We start from the raw sequence: 19,070 nt of genomic DNA on the forward strand, positions 1-19,070 counted from the left end.
ATTTGCAGCAACATGGGTGGACCTAGAGATTATATACTGAGTGAAGTAAGTCAGACAAAGACAAGTATCATATAATAACACTTATATGTGGTATCTAATTAAAGTGATATAAATGAACTTATTAACAGAAAAAATGCACAGATTTCAAACTAAACTACAATCACTATAGGTGAAACTGTTGGAGGGAGGGAGGAGTTGGGAGGGTGGAAATAAGATACACACTACTTTATAAAAAGGCAGATTAACAAAAAGCTACTATATAGCACAGGCAAATCTGCTCAAGTTTGTAACAACTTATGGGGGGGATGAATATATTTATATGTATGACTGACTCACTTTGCTGTACACCTGACACTAACACAACATTGTAAATCAACTTTACTCCAATAAAAAAATTTTTTAAGGATTAAAGATACTTAAAAAAAAAGAAATGAGGTATCTAGACCTGAAAAGACACAGAGGAAACTTAAATGCATACTACTACATGAAAAAAAGGCAACCTGAAAGGCTACATACAAAGCATTCCAGCTATATGACTTTCTGGAAAAGCTAAAAACTACACAGACGGTAACAAGATCCATGGCTACCAGAGCTTAGGAGGGAGAGAGGAATGAGTAGACAGAGCAAAGATGATTTTTACCCCAGTGAAACTATTCTGTGTGATGTTCTAATAGTGGATACATGTCAGTGTACATGTGTCAAAACCCAAAGAATGTCCAACACCAGGAGTGAACCCTAATGTAAATGAAGGACTTTGAGTGAGGATGACGAGTCAGTGTAGGTTCATCAACTGTAAGAGATGCACCCCTCTGGTGCAGGGCATTGACAGTGGGGGAGGCTGTGCTGAAGTGGGGAGAGGGAATAATAAAAGGAACTTCCTGTATTTTCTGCTTAATTCTGCTGTGAACCTAAAATTCTTTTAAGAAATGCTCTATTTATAAAAAATAATGATTCCATACATCATTCTACTCCTGTAAAGAGAGTAACATAAGAAGCCACACCATAATCAGGAGATTGCTTGGTGAGCATGAAATACAAACCAGAGGAGTGTGATGAATGGAATATTTAATGGGAGAGTTCCTGTCGTGCTCAGTGGTTAATAAACCCATGTTCAGTGGTTAATGAGGATGCAGGTTTGATCCCTTGCCTTGCTTAGTGGGTTATGGATCTGGTGTTGCCATGAGCTATGGTGTAGGTCACAATGAGGTTCGGATCCTGCACTGCGTGGCTCTGGCATAGGCTACTGGCTACAGTTCTGATTCAACCCCTAGCCTGGGAACCTCCATATGCTGTGACTGTGGCTCTAAAAAGCAAAAAAAAAAAAAAAAAAAAAAAAAGAAAAAGAATCTCTGAGTACATAACCTGTAAACTCGCATTTCTAACAAGCAACCAGGCATGCTGCATCAGACTTCCCTCCCCAGACATGCCCTCTCAGCTAGGCTCCTTTCCATAGCTAAATGACAGTGATTCCAAACTGAAGTCACTTTTAATAAACTGAAGAACAGGAATTCTATCTGGCTATTCCTAGTTATAAGGCACGTGGTTAATAAGAGTAATAGTTTAATCTGAACATCAAAGACCACATTTTCTGGCCTTGAGGGCCATAAATTGGAGATTTTTATATTTATTACATTGATTTCTTTTTCTGGCAATGACAATAAAGTATCACGCTCTAACAAAAATCAATTACGATGATTTTCGTATAGACAGAAATTAAGTGTTCTAAGAAAAGAGTACTTTTTTCTAATTCACCATATTAACAACAATAACAGCAAAAACAATATTAATCTCTAACACTTAGGAGTTCCCATTGTGGTTCAGCAGAAACTAATGTGACTAGCAGCCAAGAGGACGCAGGTTTGATCCCTGGACTTGATCAGTGGGTTAAGGATCCAGCGTTGCCATGAGCTGTGGTGTAGGTCGCAGAAGCGGCTCGGATCCCAAGTTGCTGTGGCTGTGGTGTGGACCAGCAGCTATAGCTCCAATTTGAGCCCTAGCCTGGAAACCCCCATGTGCCATGGCTGCGGCCCTAAAAAAGACAAATAATAATAATAATAATCTCTACATTTAAAAGGTTCTTACTCCCTATCAGGTACAGTTCTAAATGCTTTATATTTATATTAATTCACTGATTCCTCCTAACAACCCTTTGAGGCAGAAGACTACACACACAGCAGTACTTAAAGGAGCAAGAATTCTCTCTCAGGAAGCAATCCAACATCTGTTCAAAGCCTCAAACACATACACACACCTGAGTCCAAATTTCTGCATCTGGAGGGTATGGAAGAGGTGACTGGGGCCTAAAACACTTTAAATAAGAAATTCCCAAATGCCTATTTCTCCCATAATAAAATCTGCTACAAATTTTAAGTGGGTCTACATCTCCGTAATTAGTTGTGTTATAAAATGCATTCTGAGGAGTTCCCGTCGTGGCGCAGTGGTTAACGAATCTGACTAAGAACCATGAGGTTGCGGGTTCGATCCCTGGCCTTGCTCAGTGGGTTAAGGATCCGGCGTTGCTGTGAGCTGAGGTGTAGGTCACAGACGCGGCTTGGATCTGGTGTTGCTGTGGCTCTGGTGTAGGCCAGTGGCTACAGCTCCGATTAGACCCCTAGCCTGGGAACATCCATATGCCGTGGGAGCAGCCTTAGAAAAGGCAAAAGACAAATAAATAAATAAATAAATAAATAAGTAAAATAAAATGCATCCTGAAATAATTAACTGTATTACATAATTACTTGTCTTATAGATAACAGTTGTTTTAATGCCATCATGTGTCTATTGAAAACAATGCTGACATAATGCTGACATGTTCTCCTAGACAACAGTTAGTCTTATAGGTTTACTTATTTCTTCCATCTACTCCTAGAACATGAAAACGTATCACATTATCACATTTAAACATATATACGCCTTTCTACTTGCTTTTGTAGGAGGACAAAAGCATGATTCATCTGAAGGCTGTACCAAAACACTCCAAAAAGAGTGCTTTAGCAGTTCCATCTGTGGCTCAGCGTCCATGAGGATGCAGGTTCAATCCTTGGCCTCACTCAGTGAGTTAAGGATCTGGTGCTGCCATAAGCTGCTGCTCTGATTCGAACCCTAGCCTGGGAACTTCATGTGCTGAAGGGGTGGCCATTAAAAAAAAAAAAAAAAAAAAGAGTACTTTATACACACTTCATGTAGTTTTACTATCAGATAATTTGTGTAGACTGATTCTCAATGGTATTATGTCAATAAAGGCTATGAAAAAAGAACATTAAAAATTTTGGAATAACAGCAACAATGAAACAACAATAAAGTAGGATGTTATTTTTAAAAATACCCTGAGCAATATAACTCAGCTCATAAATAATGTCAACAGCCTACAGTAATGTCAAAATGTTATAAACCTTAAAATGTTAAATAAACAGCCTTCTTGTTGGAGGAAAAAGAGCATAACGATGATGATTAGATACAAATTTTCTTTATATGAGAGTCCAAGAAATTCGTGTCTAACATTAATCAAGAAAAAGGCTAGTATAGAATTTCGATGGCATAAAATGCAGACTAAAAGGCCTTTAATGATGAAGGACCATGTGATTATCCATATTAAAGTATGTACCTATCCCACCTTGAGACTAATCTTCAAGGACTGTAAACAAAGATGTTAATAAGGACACAGTTTTTCAATAATCTGGTTTAGTTATTGGTTTAAAAAACTCCATTCACCAATATGACAATAGGAATCAAAATTTAAGTTTTCTCAAGCTCTGTACAGCAAAGGAAACCATAAACAAAATAAAAAGACAACCTTCAAAATGGGAGAAAATAGTCGCAAATGATGCACTGGACAAGGGCTTATTTTCCAAAATATACAAACAGCTCTTACAACTCAACAACAAAAAAACAAATGACCCAGGAGTTCCCATCGTGGTGCAGAGGAAATGAATCCGACTAGAAACCATGAGGTTGTGGGTTCAGTCCCTGGCCTTGCTTAGTGGGTTAAGGATCCGGCGTTGCCATGAGCTGTGGTGTAGGTTGCAGACAAGGCTCGGATCCTGCGTTGCTGTGGCTATGGTGTAGGCCGGTGGCTGTAACTCTGATTTGACCCCTAATATTGGAACCTTCATATGCCTTGGGTGGCCCTAAAAAATCAAAGGGGGAAAAAAAAAAAACAACACACAACCCAATCAAAAAATGGACAGAAGACCTAGATAGACATTTAGCAAAAGAACACATACAAATGGCCATCAGGCTCATGAAAAGCTGTTCAATGGTGCTAATTACTCTAGAAATGCAAATCAAAACTATAATGAAGTACCACCTCACATTGGTCAAAATGGTCATCCTCAAAAAGTCTACAAATAACAAGTGCTAGGAGGGTAGTGAGAAAAGAGAACCTTCCTACACTGATGGTGGGAATGTAAGCTGGTGCAGCCACTATGGAAAACAGTATGAAGGTTCCTCGTAAAACTAAAAAATAGGAGTACCTGCTGTGGCACAATGGGTTAAGAATCCGACCTCACTGGCTCAGGTCACTGTGGAGGCATGGGTTTGAGGCATGTGTGTGGTGGCACAATGTGTGTGCTGTGTGCTGTGGTACAATGGGTTAAAGGATCTGGTATTGCTGCAGCTACAGCACAGGTCACAGTTGCAGCTCAGATTCAGTCCTTGGCCCAGGAACTTCCACATGCTGTCAGTGCAGCCATTTAAAAAAAACTAAAAAACAGAGCTGCCATATGATCCAGCAATCCCACTCCTGGGCATATACCTGGACAAAATTACATTCAAAAAGATACATGCACGGTTATGTTCACAACAGCACTACTCACAATAGCCGAGACATGGAAACAACCTAAACAACCAAACAGATGAATGGATAAAGAAAATGTGGTACATATATACTATGGAATACTACACAGCCATAAAAAAGAATGAAATTATGCCATTTGTGGAGTTCCAGTCATGGCTCAGAGGAAACAAATCTGATTAGTATCCATGAGGACAAGGGTTTCATCCTGGCCATGCTCAGTGGGTTAAGGATCCGGCATTGCCATGAACTGTGGTGTAGGTCACAGATGAGGCTCGGATCTGGCATTACTGTGGTGAAGGCCAGCGGCTACAGCTCTAATTAGAACCCTAGCCTGGGAACCTCCATAGGCTGCAGGTGTGGCCCTAAAAAGACTAATAATAATAATAATAATAATAATGCCATTTGCATCAACATGAATGCACCTAGAGATTATCATACTAAGTAAAGTGAGAAAGAGAAAGACAAATACCATATGATTATCACTTAAATGTGGAATCTAAATTATGGCACAAATGGGCCTATCTAAATTATGCCACAAATGAAACAGAAAAAGATTCACAGACATAGAGAACAGACTTATGGTTCCCAAGGGGCAGGGAGAGAGGGATGAAGTGGGAGTTTGGGGTCAGCAGATACAAACCACAATATATAGAATGGATAAACGACAAGCCTCTACTGTATAGCACTGGGAACTATATTCAATATCCTGCGAAAAACTCATAATGGAAAAGAATATGAAAAAGAATGTATATAACTGAATCAGGAGTTCCCATCATGTCACAGTTGTTAACGAATCCAACTAGGAACCATGAGGTTGAGGGTTCGATCACTGGCCTTGCTCAGTGGGTAAAGGATCTGGCATTGCCATGAGCTGTGGTGTGGGTTGCAGACGCGGCTCGGATCCCCCATTGCTGTGGGTCTGGTGTAGGCCGGCAGCTACAGCTCCGATTAGACCCCTAGCCTGGGATCCTCCATATGCCGCAGGAGCGGCCCTAGAAAAAGGCAAAAAGACAAAAAAATAAATAAAAAATAACTGAATCACTCTGCTATAGAGCAGAAATCAATACTGTAAATCAACCATATTTCAATAAAAAATTTTAAATTTGCAAAAATTCTTAAAATTTTAAGTTTAAAGTATACATACTATTTTGTAAGAACATGTATTTCTTTTAAGAGAAGCATAGTGAAGTTTTTAGGAATGAAATGCCACTATGTATATCACTTATTTTAAATGCTTAAGCATGGGGTTATTAGATGCAAACTACTACATTTGGAGTGGATAAGCAATGAGATCCTGTGGGAAAGCAAAGGGAACTATATATAGTCACTTGTGATGGAATAGGATGGAGGATCATGTGAGAAAAAGAATGTACATATATGTGTGACTGGGTCACAGTGCTGAACAGTAGAAAACTGACAGAACACTGTAAACCAACTATAATGGAAAAATAAAAATCATTAAAAAATAGAATTACAATAAAAAATATGCATACATAAAAAATAAAATATGAAAAAAAATGCTTAAGTGAAAAATAAAAGAAATGAAGCAAATATGGCAAACCATTAACAACCATTAGGAGTTCCCATTGTGGCTCAGTGGTTAATGAATCCAACTAGGAACCATGAGGTTTCGGGTTTGACCCCTGGCCTTGCTCGGTGGGTTAAGGATCCGGTGTTGCCACGAGCTGTGGTGTAGGTTGCAGACGCGGCTCAGATCCCAAGTTGCTGTGGCTGTGGCATAGGCCGGCAGTTACAGCTCTGATTAGACTCCTAGCCTGGGAACTTCCATATGCTGTGGAAGCAGCCCTAGAAAAGGTAAAAAGACAAAAAAACAACCAAAAAAAAAAAAAAAAAACCCCAAAAAAACTCATTAAATTGACGTTACAAGCATACTTATACAAGTGTTTCTTATACTAGTCTCCACTTTTCCTTTTTTTTTTTTTTTTTTTTTGTCTTTTTGCCATTTCTTGGGCTGCTCCCAGAGGTTCCCAGGCTAGGGGTCTAATTGGAGCTGTAGCTGCCAGCCTACGCCAGAACCACAGCAACTCGGGATCTGAGCCGTGTCTGCAATCTACACCACAGCTCTCAGCAATGCCGGATCGTTAACCCACTAAGCAAGGGCAGGGATCAAACCCGAAACCTCATAGCTCCTAGTCAGATTCGTTAACCACTGCGCCACAACGGGAACTCCCTAGTCTCTACTTTTCTGCACGTGTGAAACTTTTTATAATAAGTACCAAAAAATACACATATCCTCCTTAAATCTATTCTACTTCTAGGAATTAATTCTACAAATATAACTCTGTCCACTAAAAAAGGCCTAAAAACAATTACCAGTAACAGGAGGTAGATGGGCCCCTGGGCTGAGAACAGCTGGGACTTGTCAGGCTGAATAAATTGGGCCTTGCTTCTCTTTGACACATCAAAGGGAAAGTTAATGGCAGGAGCTGAGCTCTGTTGGAGTAGAGAGATAAGATGACCACTTCAATCACTCCTGGAGTCAAGGAAACCTCCCCAATTACACATGCACAGAAAAGATTGCTAGGGGTCAAAAGGAAAGGAGTGCCAGGCCATAATAAGTCCTGTTAACCTTCCCATAAGCCACTGCTCAGGTATTCATCTTGGCCAAAAATGCACACGCATATGGGGAGGGCCCTGGGTCTGGTCAGGTGTGAGAAATAAAACAAGATAATTGGCCAAATGAAAACAAAGACCCAGAAGAACTGCCCCATATAAGTAATTTAAATCACCTCCCTGGTGCACTCCTCATTCAGGAAGACACCAGCACTTACACCCCTCTTTTGGGTGTGTATTTCTGCCTTGCTCTGTCCTAAATAAACTACTCATCTGTGTGCTCCCCTACATGCCTACTTGAAACATTCTTGCCTTCAAAAGAGGGCAAGAATCAGGGCAACTCTGCTTTTCTAGCTGGTCTAGTAGCCAGGATTCCTGGTTTTCACCCAGGAGGTCCAGATTCAATTCCTGAGCAAGAAATTAAGATCTCACTTCAAGCCATCACTCACTGCTGTTTCCCCAAAATCACTTAGAGCCCAGATTGAGGCCTTCAAAAGCTATTTGCCATTAAAAAAAAAAAAAAAACGGGCTCTTGAGGAAATGGCTAATTGTGATATTGGGAAAAAAACGTGTATGATGAACCCTACACATTTGATAGTTTCCTATACCTGATAGGATAAGGAAACTATCAAAAACCATGGGGTCACACCAAAAGTACTAAGGCACCAATCTGAAAGGTTCCTACTTGGCATAGATGGGATAATTCGAGCATCAATAATAACAGCAATGAACTGAAACATATCAAAATGTTTAAACCTGTGACTTTTTAAAGACGTTTAAGTTCATTGGTCTTCTAGTGAATCAATTCATTATTATGAAGCCTGATAAATAAAAGGAGAGAAGCGAACATTTATCCCGCATTTCAGTCATCCAATTATTTCGGAAAGCAAGTAACTACCACAGGGACATTTTCCATGATACAATTTGTCCAGCTGCTTATCTCACCTACCAGAAGAATGATGACAAAAGAAAGAAAACCATCAGAATGTCACCCTTTTACAAGCTCAAATCAGATAATGGACATTAGCAATATACACCAACAACAGCTACCATAGCAAAAAGAGGTAAACTGGGAGTTCCCACTGTGGCTTGGTGGTAACAAACCCAGCCAGTAACCATGAGGATGAGGGTTCCATCCCTGGCCTCATTCAGTAGGTTAAACAATCTGGTGTTACCATGAGCTGTGGTATAGGTCCCAGATGTGGCTCAGATCTGGCATTGCTGTGGCACAGGCTGGCACTAGTAGCTCCCATTCAGCCCCTAGCCTGGGAACTTCTATATCTCAGATGTAGTCCTAAAAAAACCAAAAAAAGGAGTTCCCGTCGTGGCGCAGTGGTTAACGAATCCGACTAGGAACCATGAGGTTTCGGGTTCGGTCCCTGCCCTTGCTCAGTGGGTTAACGATCTGGCGATGCCGTGAGTGTGGTGTAGGCTGCAGACGCGGCTCCGATCCCAGGCCGGTGGCTGCAGCTCCAATTCAACCCCTAGCCCGGGAACCTCCATATGCCGCAGGAGCGGCCCAAGAAATAGCAAAAAGACAAAAAATTTAAAAAATAATAATAAAAAAAAGGTAGAGTGGGAGAGAAAGAATAACAAAAATCTTTAATAAAAAAAAAAAAACCAAAAAAAAAAGAGAGAGAGAGATACAACCAGACATTATCTGCTTCCTGACAAATATAATCACCTATGAAGTATTTGTATAAAACCCAAAATATCTGAAAAGGCTCTATGTAACCACCAATTAACAAGGAATGCAGAGGACAGAAAACATATTAATGAAATCATGAGGATGCAATGAGAAAAATCCAGAATTTTACAAGACAAACAGTAATTTTTTTCAACTAACTATAAGGAGGAAGAAACAAACAAAACAGAGAATCCATCCAGGAGATCCCATACCCAACCAACAGGAGAAAGAAAGAAAAAGCAGGTAAAATTATCAAAGTCATTTTAGAAGAAAACATCTCATAACCGAAGAGACGCTATGACCTCAGAATACGTAGCCAAGAAAACATCAAAAACAATGAGTGAAAAAACACCCACGGCTGGACACAGTTGCTTTCACCATAAGCCCTTCTGTACTATTTTTTTTTTTTTCTTGGGGGGGCATGTCAGAGTTTCCGCCCCAGGGATTGAACCTGAGCCACAGCAGTGACAACATCGAGTTCCTAACTGCTAAGCTATCTAGAACTCCTCTCTGTACTGTATTTTTACCATGTTCATGTATTATGTTAATAAATACTAACAAAAGAAAAAGAGGAGTTCCTGTTGTGGCTCAGTGGGTTAAGGACACGGTATTGTCTCTGTGAGGATGCAGTTCCATCCCTGGCCTCGCTCAGTGAGTTAAGGTGTGGCATTTCCGTGAGCTGTAGTGTAGGTTGCAGATGTAGCTCTGATTCCACCACTGACTTGGGAACTTCCATGTGCTGCAGGTGCAGCTGTGAAAAGAAAAAAAAAGCAGCAAGGCTCCCAAAACGTCCCATAAGATCCAACACCCCCATACACTGGGCCCACATACCTCACCCCACTCAGCCAGGGATCTGTGGGCTTTGGGAAGCCCAAAGTGTCAGCTCCGACTTTCCTGGGGTGAAGAGAATTTGCAGTTTCACAGTGTAATAACTTGTCCACTAGGTGGCCCTCTGAGCATCAGGACCATCCTAGGGAGCACGCAGAGCAGCTGTGGTGATCCCTGGCCCCAGGGGGTGGTCAGGGAGGGGAGATGGCCGCTGGCCTAAGTGGATACAGAGGGCTGTTCATGTGGAGGTGAAAGAAAGGGTTAAGGGACTGACTCCAAGTCGAGCGGCAGTGAGGAGCAGGAGGAAGTAGGCCTCCATGCCCCTATGTAGGGCTACTTGCCACCACCATAGGCTGAATGCGGCCCAAGGCTCTTCAGGGTCTTCCAAGGTCACCCTTACTCATCTGAGTTCCAGAACTTGGGGGAGAGCACAGCCCAGGCCCCTGAGAACCCACCCTTGTCCCTCCTCGTCTGCCTGGCACTCAAGCTGGGCTCTGCCAGGAAGAAAAGCAAAGAAGTCTGCATTTCCCAGCAGCAGACAACCGATTTCCCTCAGCTCCTGTTTCAATGGAAAGCAGAACAAAACCAGTTTCCCCAAACAACATGGCCTGGCCAGGCAGATAGGGAGGCCATGGATGGACTGAGCCACGTTGCTCTCTCCATGGGTCTGGGCAGCTCCTGGGACCTTCCTCCAAATTACAAGCCATCATTTATCAAATGTTCAGAATCAGCGAGTTTAGTCGGCGAGGAACCAAAGCAAAGGAGTGAAGCTCTTTCTTGTGAACAGTGAACATTCCCCAAATGACAGCCAGATGAGGACAGGGCCACCCAGATATCTTACCTGGAGCCTACAGATACCAGGGGAGCCACTTAATTGGACTCGGCATTAAGAGGATTCACGCAGGCCTGGGTCTCAGCAGCACCATAGCCTGGAGGAGGGGCTAGGAAGGAACCAAAGGTCAGCAGAGACAGACTGGACTAAGCCGCTTTAGTTTGCTAAAGCCCAGCCTGCTCTGGAGGTCCAGCACAGTCGCTCTGTGGAAGTGCGAGAGTTCCCAGCCCTCTGAGCACCTGGGGAACCAGCTGTAGGGTATTGGGAATCTGTGCTCATAGCCCTGCTCCCTACAGCCCTAAAGCAGAGAAAATACAGGGCCCAGCAATCTGTAACGCACAGCAGCAGATCCAGCAGCAGATCAACCTCCCTACCCAGTCTTTTCTTCCCCTGAACTGATACCTCCTTGAGCACTGTTAACCCTCTACAGCTCAGAATCTGCCCTTACTTAGTTTCGTGATTCTTCTACAATTTACTCATCACAGGGCTTGAAAATCAGAGCACCTGGGTTAAATCCTGCCTCACAGATTCCTAAGCAGGTGATCCCAAGTCAACTTAACCTTTCAGTTTCCTTATCCAGAAAACAGGAATAATGCTGTCTATCTCACTGGATGTGTGACATCATTCAGTCACTCAACAAACATAGTGAGCACCTACTAGGCACTCGCAGTTCTAGATGCCACCATTCTATGTGCTCAGCATGCACCAGTAACTGGTCTAAGCGCATTTAATCCTTTAACTCATTTAGTTGTCACAACAGCTCAATAACAACATCCACTGCAGTAACCCCAAGAGTAAATACTAAATCTGTGCTCAATTTCTCTGCATCTTTGTATCAACCCCACAGATGATCGATCTCTAAAAGAAAAACAAAAGTAGCACCAACTGAAGTAACAGAATGCCCCCACACAATGCTATAACTAATAAATTATACACAATTTAAATTAAAATTGAAAGTGCACAGTAGCTCCTGCTTTACAGAATTATAACTTTCAGGGAAGAAAAACTGCCTGATAATACATACCTGAAGAAAGTGTCAAACTCACAGGCAATTTAATAAATAATTTCTAACAGCAAATATGTATCGTATTTGCTAAACTACCATTAAATAGCTCCCATCTAAATTATTCTATTTGCGATGGGCCACTCCAATTTGCCTTTAGAAATTGGATCGTATTCCGCCCCAGCTGCTGGGAGTACTGGCTTTTGGCAGTTAGCACTCAACTGTGGGCCAGCTTTTAGAATTGTCTCCATTGAAAAAACCACCTTGCTCCTGTTCAAACCTCCTTCCTAGGGCAACCAGAACCCAATGACAGATCATCACACCTCAACTAGGAAAGACTCTGAAGGGCCATCCTATTTTCAGTTACTCTACAGGGTCAGCTGAAACCTTTGTTTAGACTACATTACAGCCCAACATCCCCCTCTGCCCAATCCAGCTCCCTCCTCTTCCCTTCCCTTGTATGGGAATCTCAACTGCCTAACACACTTTCTGAGCAATACACTTCCAAACAGTGAAACTCCATCACAGTCTGTTACCCAGAGAACTGGGGCATTAAACATTTCCAAGACCTGGACACTGATGCAATACTTTCAGATAGCAACTTTGCAATATACATATCAAGAATCTAAAATATTCATATTCTTGAGAAGCAAGAGAATAGAAAGTGTCTGGGCTCTAAAGCACAGATTCAAATCCCTGCTCTCTGTAAGAAAGCTTTGAGACCTGAGTCTTGGTCTTCTCGTCTATAAAAGTGGGACAAATAATATCTACATTTAGAATTGCTATTTTAACTTTAGAGTTGTAATAATGTTCCTGTTCAAAGTGGAGGGCATATGTAAAAGCACCTGGTACACAAGGCTTGCTTAATCAGCAATTAACACTGCTTATCATCTGACTTTAAATGTTACTTTCTCTTCCAATTTACCAATAATCCAAGTCAAAAAAGGGAGGAAACCCTCTCCATACTAAACATCCTGGTAAATCGTGGGCCCATGAAGATGGAGTCTGTACCTATCTAGTTCAGTGGTTCTTAAACTATAGTGAACTTGCTAAAATACCCTGGAGGGCTTCTTAAAAACCTAGATCGCTGGGCCCCACCTCCAGAGTCTCTGATTCAGTAGTTCTGGGATAAGGCTCAAGAATCAGCATTTCTAACAAGTAACCAAGTGATGCTGACACTGATCAGGGACCACACTTTGAGATCCTGTGGTGTAAGTTTATCACTGAATTCCCCTGTTTTTGTTTTTGTTTTTTTTGTCTTTTTGCTATTTCTTGGGCCGCTCCCTCAGCATATGGAGGTTCCCAGGCTAGGGGTCCAATTGGAGCTATAGCCACCGGCCTACACCAGAGCCACAGCAACGCGGGATCCAAGCCGTGTCTGCAACCTACACCATAGCTCACGGCAACGCCGGATCGTTAACCCACTGAGCAAGGGCAGGGACCGAACCCGCAACCTCATGATTCCTAGTAGGATTCGTTAACCACTGCGCCACGACGGGAACTCCCTGAATCCCCCTGTATTAATTCAGGCCCATTCCTAATACACGGAAGATATTTAAATATTTGTTGCTTGACTAAGACATATAATAAGTAAGTCTACTATAATTTATTTACAAAAGTAAAAAACTAGATTATTGTCTAAAAAGGAGGAATGATTAAACAACATATGTACTATTCTAAATGTAACCATTAAGAAATACAAGGGAAACCAACAAAATGAAAAGGCAACGAATCAGATGGGAGAAATATCTGCAAATCATATATCTGACAAGGGGTTAATATCCAAAACATATAAAGAATTCACACAACTCAATAGAAAAACAAAATCTGATTTAAAATTGTGCAGAAGCTCTAAAGAGACCTTTTTCCAAAGGAGACATACAGATTGGCCAGCAGGTACATGAAAAGATGCTCAACATTCACTAACCATCAGGTAAATGCAAATCAAAACCACAATTAGCTGTTACCTCACATATGTTAGAAATGCTATTATCAAAAAGACAAGAAATAACAAGTGATGACGGGGCTACGGAGAAACGGGAACCCTTGGCACAAGTGTATGACGGGGCTACGGAGAAACGGGAACCCTTGCACACTGTTGGTAGGAATGTAAATTGGTGCAGCCATTATGGAAAACAGTATGGAGATTTCTCAAAAAAATTAAAAGTACCATGGGGGGGGGAGAAAAAGTATCATAGGACCCACAGCTACACTTCTGAGTTATTATCCAAAGGAAACAAAACCACTAACTTGAAAAGATAGCTGCACCCCATGTTTACTGCAGCATTACTTACAGAGCCAAGACATGAAAGCAACTAAAGTGTCCATGGATAGATGAATAGATAAAGAAGATGTCATACATATATACAATGGAGTTGCATTCAGCCATAAACAGGAAGGAAATCTTAACCTGGGTGGACCTTGAGAGCATTATACTGTGAAATAAGTCAGAGAAAGACAAATACTGTATGATCTCACTTGTATCGCTTGTATGTGGAATCTTTTTTTTTTTTAAGGGCTGCACTTGCAGCATATGGAGGTTCCCAGGCTACAGGTCAAATTGGAGCTGTAGCTGCTGGCCAAAGCCACAGCAACCCCAGATCTGAGCTGCACCTGCGACCTACACTACAACTTAGAGCAATGCTGGATCCTTAAACCCACCGAGTGAAGCCAGGGATCGAACCTACATGCTCATGGATACTAGTCAGACTGGTTTCCATTAAGCGACAAAGGTTAACTCCTGTATGTGGAATCTTTAAAAAAAGAAAAGGAAAGAAAGGGGAGAAAAAATACAAGGATACAAAGAAAAGATCAGACTAGTGGTATCAGAGGTAGAAGATAGAGGGGTGGGTAAAATGGGTAAAAGGGGTCAAAAGGTATAAACTTCTAGCAATAAAATAAATCCTAGAGATGTAACATACAGCATGGGAACTATAGTTCTTTATCATACATATATATACACACACACACTACACATATAGTATACTATTACAGTATAGTATGGTGAATAGAGCATTGTGTATTTAAAAATTGCTAAGAGAGTAGATTTTTTTGTCTTTTTAGGGCCACACCCAAGGCACATGGAAGTTCCCAGGCTAGGGGTGGAATTGGAGCTGTCGCTGCTGGTCTATAACACAAAGCTAGGGATCAAACCCTTGTCCTCACTGATACTCGTCGAGTTCATTACCACTGAGCCACAATGAGAACTCCAAGAGAACAGATCTTAAAATCTCATCAAAAGAAAAAAATGTGTAAATATGTGTGGTGATGGATGTTGGACAGACTTTCTGTGGTTATCATTTTGCAATAATTAAAAATATTGGAGTTCCGTCGTGGCGCAGTGGTTAACGAATCCGACTAGGAACCATGAGGTTGCGGGTTCGGTCCCTGCCCTTGCTCAGTGGGTTAACGATCCGGCGTTGCCGTGAGCTGTGGTGTAGGTCGCAGACGTGGCTCGGATCCCGCGTTGCTGTGGCTCTGGCGTAGGCTGGTGGCTACAGCTCCGATTCAACCCCTAGCCTGGGAACCTCCATATGCCGCGGGAGCGGCCCAAGAAATAGCAACAACAACAACAACAACAACAACAAAGACAAAAGACAAAAATAAATAAATAAATAAATAAATAAATAAATAATTAAAAATATTGAATCGTTATGTTATAAACCTGATACTAATGTCAATTATATATCAATAAAAATGGAAATACAAGTAAAATAATGCTATAGAAATGCACATAAATATATACCAAATCATAAGTGAAAAATGGTAACACAAAATTGTATTTATATCAATTTATTTTATTTTTGCCTTTTTTTAGGGCCGCACCCGCAGCATATGGAGGTTCCTGGGCTAGGGGTCTAGTCAGAGCTACAGCCGCCAGCCAACACCACAGCCACAACCACACCAGATCTGAGCTGAGTCTGCGATCTACACCACAGCTCATGGCAACGCCAGATCTTTAACCCACTGATCAAGGCCAGGGATCAAACCCGAAACCTCATGGTTCCTAGTCGGATTCACTTCTATTGTACCATGACAGGAACTCCTGTATTTATATCAATTTAAACTAATTAAATACACATGGATTTATGACAAGAAACTGCAAAAAATTACTTCATTTTTGAGTTTAGGATTATGGGAATTCTAGATTTTTTTCTTCCTTTTTTTTTTGTTTTTCTTTTAGGGCTGCACCTGCATCATATGGAGGTTTCCAGGCTAGGTGTCGAATCGGAGTTACAGCTGCTGGCCTATGCCACAGCCACAGCAATGGCAGATACAAGCCACGTCTGCAACCTACACCACAGCTCACGGCAATGCCAGATCCTTAACCTACTGAACAAGGCCAGGGATGGAACCCAGAACCTCATGGTTCCTAGTTGGATTCATTTCTGCTGCGCCATGACAGAAACTCCCAGATTTTTTATTATTGTTTAAAGTTTACTCAGAAGATACTTTAAGATTGACTAAATATAAAATAGCAACACTAAATAATTAGATAAGTGTATACTCAAATAAAACTATAGATACCACAGTGTATTGTAAGCAAAATTAAACAACTATATATCAGAGGCTAATATAACTTAGCTATTAGTTTCCTCAAAATTGGTGGTATAAAGCGCTATTGGGAAGGTGACCCAGAAACAACTGGAAAATACACACACACACACACACACACACACACACACACACACATGGCCATAAATTACCTGCCACAGGAGGGACAATGCCAGAAAAACGCACAGTTGCATGTTCTCCATTAACTTCAACTCTCCGACCAGTGACATCTGATGTCAAAGTGTCATTCATTATAACATAGCCAGAATCCAAAATATGAGGAGATCTAGGAAGAAAACACAACAATGACAAGATTTCAGCAATATTCTTTAAAAAAATACAAAACTCTGTCTAGTCACTTATGATGGAACACTTAATGTGAGAAAAAAGAATGTATACATGTATGTGTAACTGGGTCACTATGCTGTACAGTAGAAAAATATATCAATAAATGATAAAAATAAAGAAATAAATAAAAAAATATATATATATTTTAAATTGCGTTGTCACTGCTGTGGCTCTAGTTACTGCTGTGACACAGCCAAAAACAAAAACTTCATTTAGGTATTCATGAAGTCAACGCTTCTGACCAATTTAGTTTTTATATTTGGTGAACATTAGAACCTAAAGGTTTATGTACTAGACTCTCATAACTGATTCTTATTTTACTGTCTAACTATGTTTGAAAATCAAATACATTTTTTAGAGTCCCCTGGTGGCTCAGCAGGTTAAGGACCTGGTGTTGTCACTGCTGTGGCACAGGTTCAATCCCTGGCCCAGAAACTTCTAAGGGCACAGCCAAAAGAAAAGGAAAGGAAAAGAAAAAAGAAAAACCACTGGAGTTCCTTGGTGGCTCAGTGGGTTAAGGATCTGGTGTTGTCACTGCTGTGGCTCAGGTCGCTGCTATGACACAGGTTCAATACCTGGCTTGGGAACTTCTGCATGCCAAGGGAACGGCAAAAAGAAAAAAGAAAAGAAAAAAAAAAGGATCACTGAATCACTGAGAGAACTCTGAGAAAATACTCAAAAGGGAGAGGAGAAAAAAACCCTACAAAAGAGTTAGGAGGAAAAGCCAGAAAAGATAAAGTGAAAACCAGACTCCTAGTGTCTTGGAATCCAAGGTCAGTAGGAATAAAGGAGCAACAGCATCAGATGCTATGAGACTAGGGCTTAAAACCTTTGTGTTCTTTCTGCTAACACAAATACAGATCTCCACTGTACCTCATCTTTGTCAAAATGAAACCTAGCTTCCATTATAAAAAGTCAGCAATGTTGCAGTGCAAGGATTTTGAAAAGACCATAAGTTACAGGAGAAAGTACTTTTCTCCAGTAACAATATTACCATATTGCACAAAATTAGAAAAATATACACTGCTAATCACATCTTCTTAGGATAAAAAATCAAAATAAATTTTTTGGCTGCATTTGCAGCACACAGAAGCTCCAATGCCAGGGACTGAATCCATGCTAGAACAGTAACACGAGCCACGGCAGTGATAACGCCAGATCCTTAACCTGCTGAGCCACCAAGGAAATCCTAAAATCACACTTTTGGTTTTTTGTTTGTTTGTTTTGTTTTTTCGTTTTACAGCCACACCTGTGTCATACGGAAATTCCTGGGCTAGTAGTTGAATCAGACCTGCAGCTGAGACCTACACCACAGCAACAAAAACACCAGATCCCAGCCACATCTACGACCTTATGCCACAGCTTGTGTCAACACCTGAGGAAGGCCAGGGATCAAAACTGCAACCTCATGGACACTATGCTGGGTTCTTACCCCACCAGGCCACAATGGGAACTCCCCTTTTTGAAAGAAACAGTAGACATTTCCTGTATTATTAGAGCTGTCTGTGTCACATTTGACCTGCTATCCCCGTAAAACAAAATAAGAGCATTTTTATCTCTTACCAAGTTTCATAATGGGTTCTCTCAATTAGATGCTCTGATTTCTCATAAAAACATTTTCCCTAATTCTTATTTCAAAAAGGGGCTGAATTTTGACGGTTTAAATATGAGTCAGGAAGGAGCCAACATCTAGACCTAAACTTGCCCAGCAGGGTTGAAAAGCAAAAGGGAACTCCTCCAGGAGCCTCAACTTGGTGGGAAAAGTCAAAACAGTTCAGATAATTTGATGATTAAGTCAACAGGAGGGTCAGGGCAGGTGTGGGGAAGCCATGTTTTGGTAAGTCCAGTCAGCAGCTAAGAAGTCTGGTCAACATGTAGGGCCCTACTCACAAGCCCATGTTCAGATGCGAAGTTCTGGTCCCTGAGGAGAAAAACTATTAAGATCACAGTTGAGCACCATTCCTACAAACAGTTAAAGTAGCAGGCTGAATCTTGGTTCCACAAACCAGAGTGCCTGGAGTTATCCAAACCCAGAAACTTGTAACCACTCCCTACAATTAGTCTGCAGCTCTGGCCAGGGCTCAGTGTAAGGGGACCACCTTGGAGATCAATGGCTTGGTGAGAAGACCTAGGCAGTGGTCAGCTTGGTGAGCAGGAAACCAAGCAGTACAATACTAGAAGTGAAGAGAAAAGACATTACGAAGCATTGTCATTTTCCTTTAACATATATAAGTAACTTCTGAATTAGTTCCTTCACATGCTCGATCCTATTTGGTGTCTGGTAACAATTCTCTTCTTTCCTACCTGCATGTCATGCCCACAGGCCTGAGATAATTAGGTATATGGTGTCTAAGGTTAGTAATTACCTCTGCATCATGTTTTTTTTTTTTTTTTTTTTCCACATGGTGTGTGGAAGTTCCCAAGCCAGGGACTGAACCTGTGCTACAAC

The 19,070-nt window shown here is 41.3% G+C and overlaps 1 protein-coding gene across 8 annotated transcripts in view; it reads right to left on the bottom strand.

Moving 5' to 3' along the window:
- The window catches only part of TBCE (tubulin folding cofactor E), an 84,553-nt gene that overhangs the window by 47,774 nt on the left and 17,709 nt on the right, over positions 1-19,070 (bottom strand). For all 8 annotated transcript variants that reach the window (XR_002338966.1, XR_002338962.1, XR_002338963.1 and 5 more), the window contains one exon: positions 16,426-16,559. Coding sequence is in view for 2 of the 8 variants with exons in the window: in XM_021074397.1 (XP_020930056.1) it covers positions 16,426-16,525 (100 nt within the window). In the remaining 6 variants the exon portion in view is untranslated. The remainder of the gene's footprint in view (positions 1-16,425; positions 16,560-19,070) is intronic.

This window comes from Sus scrofa, chromosome 14, assembly GCF_000003025.6.
Source record: "Sus scrofa isolate TJ Tabasco breed Duroc chromosome 14, Sscrofa11.1, whole genome shotgun sequence".
Classification (NCBI taxonomy): Eukaryota; Metazoa; Chordata; class Mammalia; order Artiodactyla; family Suidae; genus Sus; species Sus scrofa.